The 8370-nt window shown below is 52.4% G+C and overlaps 1 protein-coding gene across 1 annotated transcript in view; it reads left to right on the forward strand.

The window, feature by feature from the left end:
• Positions 1–4816: 4816 nt before the first annotated feature.
• TJP3 (tight junction protein 3) overlaps positions 4817–8370 on the forward strand; it is a 27616-nt gene continuing 24062 nt past the window's right edge. Inside the window, exons 1-4 of the mRNA XM_042782334.1 lie at positions 4817–4864; positions 4967–5076; positions 6732–6834; positions 7094–7445. Of these exons, the coding sequence (XP_042638268.1) occupies positions 4817–4864; positions 4967–5076; positions 6732–6834; positions 7094–7445 (613 nt within the window). The remainder of the gene's footprint in view (positions 4865–4966; positions 5077–6731; positions 6835–7093; positions 7446–8370) is intronic.

Genomic DNA, 8370 nt, shown 5'->3' on the forward strand with positions numbered 1-8370 from the left:
GGTGCTCACTTGGCTATACCAAGAAATTTGGAAGAAAGCTACCTGGCCAATTGACTAGACCAAACCCAACCCAACCCAACCCACTGCGATTGAGTCGACTCTGACTCATAGCAACCCCCATTGGGTTTCCAAGGCTGTAAATCTTTGTGGAAGTAGACTGTCTCATTGTCCTTCAACAGAGCAGAAGGTGGGTTTGAACTGCTGACATTCTGGTTAGCAGCCAAATGTCTTACACACTACACCACCAGTGCTCCTTTTAACTGCCTGGAGGTGATCCGTATTTGTGCCCATTCTGAAGAAAGGTGATCCAACAGAATGCAGAAACTGTCTAACAATATTAATATTACACGCAAGTAAAATTTTGCTGAGATAACTCAAAAATGTTTACAGCAGTACATTGACCTGAAACTGCCAGAAATGCAAGCTGGCTTGAGAAAAAAGCATGAAAAAGTGATATCATTGCTGATGTCAAATGGATCTTGGCTGAAAGCAAAGAATATAAGAAAGATGTTTACCTGTGTTTTATTGACTATGCACAGGCTTCCGACTGTGTGGGTTATAACAAATTATGGATAACATTGAGAAGAATGGGAATTCCAGAACACTTAATTGTGCTCATGAGGAACCTGTACATAGACCAGGAGGCTGTCATTCGAACAGAACAAGGGGATACTGCATGGTTTAACATGAAAGTGTGCATCAGGGTTGTATCCTTTCCCCATACTTAATCAGTCTGTATGCTGAGCAAATAATCCAAGAAGCTGGACTTTATGAAGAAGAACGCAGCATCAGGTTGAAGGAAGACTCATTAACAACCTGTGATATGCAGATGACACAACACTGCTTGCTGAAATTGAAGAAGACTAGATCAAACACTACAGTCTTTGGTATAGATTATACTTCAGCATAAAGAAAACAAAAATCCTCAGAACTGGACCAACAAGCAACATCATAATAGACGCAGAAAATATTGAAGTTGTCAAGGATTTCATTTTACTTAGATCCACAGAAGTTGCAGTCAAGAAATCAAATAATGTATTGCATTGGGGAAATCTGTTGCAAAAGACCTCTTTAATGTGTTAAAGGTCAAAGATGTCATTTTGAGGACTAAAGTACGCCTGACCCAAAAAAAAAAAAAAAAAACCCTCACTGCCATCAAGTCGATGTTGTTGTTGTTGTTATGTGCCACTGAGTCGGTCTCATCAACCCCCATGGGTTTCCGAGGTGGTACATCTTTATGGAAGTAGATTGTCTCAGCTTCCTTCTGTGGAGAGGCTGGTGGGTTTGAACCACTGACCCTCTGGTTAGTAGCCAAATGCCTTGTCCACTCCACCACCAGAGCTCCTTACGCCTGACCCAAACAATGTTATTTCCACTACCCTCATATGCATGTGAGAGCTGCATTGTACATGAATAAGGAAGACAAAGAAAAATTGATGCATTTGAATTGTGGTGTTGGCCAAGAATGTTGAATATACCATGGACTGCCAGAAAAAGAAGTGATTAAGCCTGTCTTATAAGAAGTACAGCCAGAATGCTTCTTAGAAGCAAGGATGGTGAGAACTCATCTCATGTACTTTGGACATATTATCGGAAGGGCCCAGTCCCTGGAGAAGAGCATTATAGTTGGTCGAGTAGAGGGTCAGTAAAATAGGGGCGGACTCTGAACGAGATGGACTGACCCTAAAGCACTGAAGCACGGCAGGAAGGTGAGAGCGGTGCAGGGCCGGGCAGCGTTCACTCTGTTGTGCTTGGGGTCGCGGTGAGCTGGAACCAACTCAACGGCACCTACAAAAGCAACAGGGAAGGGGGAGGTGGGTGTGGACATCCCAGGCCCCCGTAATGAAGGGCTGGGCCAGAGGGAGAACCCAGGGTGGGTGGGTGGACATCGGAGGAAGAGACCACGTTGCTGGGGCTGTGAACGATGACTAGGAGCTTGCTGGAAAGTGCAGCAGGTACAAAGACCTGAGAAGGAGGCCTGGTGAGAGCGCCCGGAGGATGCTGGTGGCCCATCAGCAGGGTCTTGAGTGCCCAGACACACACGGTTCCTGCCTTCACGGCCTAAGAAAAAAGGCCAGAAACTCCCAAACTGCTGTTGAAACAGGATAATTTGAGATGGTTTAGATGCCGTGAAAATAAACCAATAAAACAAGGCGAGTGGTGGGTGTCAGGGGACAGGTTAGTCTGGTAGTCATGGAGGGCCTTCTGAGGAGGTGGCATCTGGGCCAAGACCTGAGCTGCAGGGGCCAGCCATGCAGAAATCCCTGGAAGGGTGTTGCAGGCAGAGTGAACAACCAGAGCAAAGATTCAGAGGAAGACTAAGGTGGGCTGCAGGGTTAAAGCTTGATTCCTAGAGGACTGGGGAGCCCCAGAGGGTTTTAGGCAAAGCTTTTGGTATCCATGGAGATGGACCACACAAGCTGGGGCAAGCCCCAGCCACCTGCACCACTCCACCAGGGGCCCTGGTTGTCTGGTGGCTGTCTCTTAACATAGAAACATTCTGGGAAGGTCATTGAATGACACCAAATATAGAATCAAAGCAACTACAAAAAGATTGTTTTGAAAAATAAGCTCAGAAGGAAAAAAAAAAAAAAAAAGCAGAAGGCAAAAGCTGTGGGCTGGTGGCAAATTTAGGTTTACCTCTGCGCTGTGTGACCTCTGGGAAGTTACTGAACCTCTGAACCTGCATTTCCACTTCTGTAAAGTGGGAATAAGGAGCCCTGGTGGCGCAATGGTTAAGCGCTGGGCTGCTAACTGAAATGTCAGCGGTTTGAACCCACCAGCATCTCTGCTCTGCTCCCGTATATAGAGCAGTTCCACTCTTCCCTCTAGAGGTGCTGTGAGTAGGAATCGACTCAACTCCAGGACACACAACATGCAGAGAAGAAAAATCATTATTATTACTTATAACAACAATGGCCGCCATCTCCAGGAGCCTCAGTCAGCTTTTCAAGCGCGGATTCCATGCTCCTTCCGCGCACCACAGCCCTGAAAGGCGGGGCGGACGGTGCCCATTTTATAGATGGGGAAACTGAGGCTGCGAGCTTTGCTGTCACAGCGAGCAAGGGACAGAGACAGTTCTGAGCGTTGGTATGTCCTGAGCTCTGGCCCTGCGCCCTGCTAACTGTGCTAACTGCAGGGCCTACAAACCCTGTGGGGTCCCCCCCTCGACACTGTTTCTCTCTCCTCCACTTCTTTTCCCTCTTCCCACTCCCCACGATGCCTGGAATGCTGCTCCTGGGAGACCGGGAGCTTCTAAGAAAAGGCACTGGAGCGCTCCCAGAGCGCGCTGAAGCGGAGGAATGGCCCTCCTGGCTGTGCCAAGCTGGGTAACAGGTTGGGGAGGAGCAGGCGCTTCTACCAACCACCCCTCCACCCCCCGCAGGGAGCCGGGCATGCGCCGACCAGACGGGCAGAAGGGAAAGGGCGTGGCCTGGGGTTCGGGCGCCACGCCCCCTTCTAGTATCTCTAGGCTGCGTGACTTTGGCCCTGCACCTGAGACTCCCAGAGCCTGGTGCTGTCATCTATATCAAAGGCACCAATCCACTTGCAGCTGTAGGATCTGCCCCTGCCGCCTCTAGCCCCACCCTCCACCAGCTCTGTTGCCTTGGCAAGTGACGTCACCTCTCTGCCTCAGTTTCCCCACCTGTCACATGGCGATATGGGGCAGTGGTGGTTCAGTGGTAGAATTCCTGGCCTCCAGCATGGAGGTGTGGTTCACGGCCTGGCCAGAGCACCTAGGTGCAGCCCCCACCCATCTGCTAGTGGAGGCTCTTGTATGGCTGGGGCGCTGAACCGGTTTCAGCCGAGCTTTCAGACTAACACGGACTAGGAGGGAAGGCGATGGGTTTGACTTCTGAAAATCAGCCAGTGAGAGCCCTATGGATCACAAGGTCCTGATCCCAATCTGCTCCGGAACAGATCGTGGAGATGGCACGGGGCCGGGCAGTTGTTGCCTTCCGTTTTGCGTGGGGTGGTCACCAGTCAGGAGCTGACTGACAGCTAACCACAAGGTGGCGGTAAAAGAATGCCGTTTCCAGTGAGCGCATTACATGAGATTGTGCGTCTGAAGTGCCTGGCACAAAGGCAGCACTTCATTCATTCATTCAGCGGATATTGGTTGTTCTAGGCACTCGGCTGTGAATGAGTCACAAAAATCCTGGCCCTCCTGAGCTGCCATTCTAGAGGGGGAGACAGACAGTGAGCAGATTATGAAATCTACAGATGTCAAATGGTCACCAGTTCAAGTCTGCCCAGAGGTGCCGTGGAAGAAAGGCCTGGCAATCTGCTTTTGAAAGCGTTGAGTCTATGCAGCATAGACTCTGCACTCACAGGGTCACCATGAGTTGGAATCAACTTGACAGCCACTAACAATAGTGTGAACTAGGACCTAACTTAACTTTTCCCTCAAATCATCAAGGCAGGGTTTCCTCCCCTTGGTACTGTTGTTGTTTGAGGCTGGACCACTCTCTGGGGTGAGGCTGTCCTGTACACTGTAGGGTGTTGAGTAGCATCTCTGGCCTCCACCTACTAGATGTCAATAAGCCCCCCTCAGGTGTGACAACCACAAATGTCCCCAGACATTGCCAAGTGTCCCCTGAAGGTCAGATCGCCCCTGCTGATAATCATTGACTTAGACCCATTTTGCACATGAAAAAACTGAGGTTCAGAGAGAGGCAGCAACTTGCCCACAGGCTCTGACTGTGGGAGTATTGGAGCCAGGCTCCCTGCCCTGGGCTGCACCCCTCAAATGCTCTTATGGGTCCGCTGGGGCCTCACTTCACTTTCCCTGTCCTTCTCCAACCAGGTGGCCGACATGGAAGAGTTGACCATCTGGGAGCAGCACACAGCCACACTCAACAAGGTGAGGCCTCCCTCTCCTGGGAGGGGAGCCCTGGGAGATGGTGGGGGGCATCTGTGCTGGGGGGCAAAGCCAGAGCTCTTTCTATGACCCTTTCCACCTTAGGACCCCCGCCGGGGCTTTGGCATGGCCATCTCTGGAGGCCGGGAGAGGTCCAGCGGCTCTGTGGTTGTGTCGGATGTAGTACCTGGGGGGCCGGCTGAGGGCAGGCTGCAGTGAGTACAGGCATTCTGGGGTTCCTGCCAGGGGAGGGCGTGCCAGAAGACGGAACCTGTGAGGGCCAGAACTTAGAAACTGGAATGTGCCTGGCACCTTCCAGCTCTGTCAACAAAGGACTCGGAGTTGGTAGCAGTGACTTGGCCCTCACTCTCCCCACAAGACTTCCTTGTTGCTGAGAACAATTCTTGGGGTTACACTGGCCCTAGGACCCACCTGGCATGGGAAGTCCTGGAAACTTCTTTTTGGCAGAAGGGGTTCTGAGCCCTGGGTGGGTGGGAGGCTCCCGGGACTTATGTCGATAAAAATGGTTCTGGGACCTGAGGGGCTGCCAAGTGTTATGAATGAGTCTAGCTCAGAACCTAGGACCAGGTTCAAAGATAGAGCAAATGAAGGGGGGCGGGGAGAAAAGCAGGAATGTTTTGGTTCTCTAGGGCCACTCTAACAAAATACCACAAATGGGTGGCTTCAACAAACAGGGATTTACTCTCCTACAGTTTAGGAGGCTAGAAGTCCAAATTCAAAAGTGCCAGCTCTAGGGGTCGGGTAAAAGCCCCTTGACCTTGGGCTTCAGCTCTGCCTCTTGCTCCCAGCTCACTGAAGCTGGAGGTTTTCTTCACTCAGACAGCGGCTGACTGCTGAGGCTGACAAACCCAAGGTCGACAAGTACAGTCCCAATATTACCAAACCCCATGGCAGGCCATTGATTCAAGTTCAGGGACAGTCAGTCCTAAGATCGGCAGACAACACGGTAGGCTGCTGAATGAAGACTTAGCTACATGCAGGGTCCACACCTGCCAAAAAGCTGCAGAGACCTTCTTAAAGCTTCTCCTTCTATACTGGAAGCAGACCACATCCATGAGGCAGCTACTCAGCTGCCCCAGTAGAGTCCACCATGGAGCTGATTACCAATCTCATCACGAGAATAACTACACCCAGCTGCCCAGCCACTCAAAACCAGGCCCAGCCAAGTTGACACACAACTTAACTACCACAGGAGACTTAGGAGCTGTAGAGTGTTGAGTAGCATCTCTGGGCTCCACCTACTACATGTCAATAAGCCTCCCTCAGGTGTGACAACCACAAATGTCCCCAGACATTGCCAAGTGTCCCCTGAGGGTCAGGTTGCCCCTGTTGATAATCATTGACTTAGACCCATTTTGCAGATGAAAAAACTGAGGTTCAGAGAGAGGCAGCAACTTGCCCACAGGCTCTGACCAGTTGTCATTGAAGCTTCTGTTCTATTATTCCCTTGGTGGTAAAATGGGGAACGTGGCTGGCTGCCAACCAAAAGGTTGGAGGTTCTAATCCACCCAATGCCTTGGAAGAAAGGCCTGTTGATTGACTTCTGAGAAGTCAGCCCCTGAAAACACTCTGGAGCCCAGTTCTGCTCTGACACACATGGGGTCACCAGGACTTGGAGTCAACTTGATGGCAACTATTTTTTTTATTTTGGGAGGGTGTTTGATTGGCTCCGTTTTACAGATAAGGAAACTGAGGCCCAGGGGGATACATGTCCTCAGGAGCCTGGGGACACCAGTGAATTAGAACCCGGCCTTGTAGACCTGGAGGTTCCAGGGATCCCCAGGGAAGGCCTGGTGAGAGGGCCTCCCCTGTGGTACCTCCTCCCTCACACCCAGCCTTCCTCCCTCAGGACAGGGGACCACATTGTCATGGTGAATGGGGTCTCCATGGAGAGTGTCACCTCCACCTTCGCCATCCAGATACTCAAGACTTGCACCAAGTTGGCCAACATCGTGAGTGAGCCTGGAGGTGGGCGGGAACAGCCTGTGCAAAGGCCCTGGGGCATAGGCAGTGTCTGATGCAGGCTGAGCCCCTAATCTTGGTCCCACTGCTTGTGCTCCGAGGAGCCACTAGAATCTTGTTTCCATTTTTATAGCTTGGATGTTGAGGCCCAGAGAGGGGTTTGGGGTCCCCCAGGGCCACCTGTGGATTGAGCAGAGCTTCCCTGGCCCCCTGCCTTGAACTGTCCCTCCTCTCTGCCTCCCCTGACAGACGGTGAAGCGGCCCCGGAAGATACAGCTGCCTGCCACCAAGCCTGGCCTCTCTAGTCCAGGGCAGCATGACTCAGATGAGGAGGATGGGCCCTGGCGCCTTGAGGATACTGACCACGGCCGGGGCTATGAGGGTGACTCGTCCAGTGGCTCTGGCCATTCCTGGGGTGAGCGCTCCCGCCGGCCAAGGGCCGGCCGCCGGAGCCGGGCTGGTAGTCATGGGCGCAGGAGCCCAAGTGGCGGTTCCGAGGCCAATGGGCTGGCCCTGGTGTCAGGCTTCAAGCGTCTCCCACGGCAGGATGTGCTGATGAAACCCATCAAGTCAGTGCTGGTGCGGCAGAGGGAGAGTGAAGGTGAGCACAGCTGTTCCCAGCCGTGGTCAGCCATGGTCGCAGTGGCCGTGGGCAACACCACTGTCCTGACATCCAGAACCTTACTGTGTGCTTGACGGAGAATAGCCTCCAAAGATCTCCCCATCCCAATACTGGAACCAGGGATATATAGTACCTTACACGGCAAAAGGGATATCGGTGGTGGTGGTGGCAGGTGGTCGTTGGTGGTTGGTTGATGGTGGGTGGTGATGAGCGGTTGTTGGGGTGGTTGGGTGTTGGTGGTTGGTTGGTTGGTTAGTGGTCGGTGGTGATTGGGTGGTGATAGGTGATGATGAGTGATGGTTGTTGGTGGTAGGTAGTAGCAGGTGGTGGGTAGTGATTGGGTGATAGTGAATGGTGGTGGTAGGTGGTGGGTGGTGGTGGTAGATGGTGGGAGTGGTGGGTGGTGGGGATGGGTGGTGATGGTTGGATGGTGACTGGATGGTGGTGGTGGGTGGTGGTTGAGTGGTAGTGGGTAGTTGGTTAGTGGTGGGTGGTGGTTGGGTGGTGGTGGGTGATGATGGGTGGTGGTTGATTGGTGGTAGGTGGTAGTAGGTGATGGGTGGTAGTGGTGGTAGTAGGTGCTTGGTGGTAGATGGTGGGTGATGACTGGGTAGTGGTGGGGGTGGTGTGTGGTGGTGTGTGGTGGTTGAGTGGTTGGTGGGTAGTGGTAGGTGGTAGTGGTAGATGGATGATGGTGGTAGATGGTGATTGGGTGGTTGGTGATGGGTGGATGGTGCTTGGTTGGTGTTATTGGATGGTGGTAGGTGGTTGGTGGGTGGTGGTGGCTGGGTGGTGGGTGGTGGATGGTAGGTGATGGGTGGTTGGTGATGGGTGGATGGTGCTTGGTTGGTGTTATTGGATGGTGGTGGTGGGTGTGGTAGGTGGTTGGTAGGTGGTGGTGGCT

The sequence above is a fragment of the Orycteropus afer genome, unplaced genomic scaffold (assembly GCF_000298275.1).
Source record: "Orycteropus afer afer isolate SDZICR_OR568_19922 unplaced genomic scaffold, OryAfe1.0 scaffold00291, whole genome shotgun sequence".
NCBI lineage: Eukaryota > Metazoa > Chordata > Mammalia > Tubulidentata > Orycteropodidae > Orycteropus > Orycteropus afer.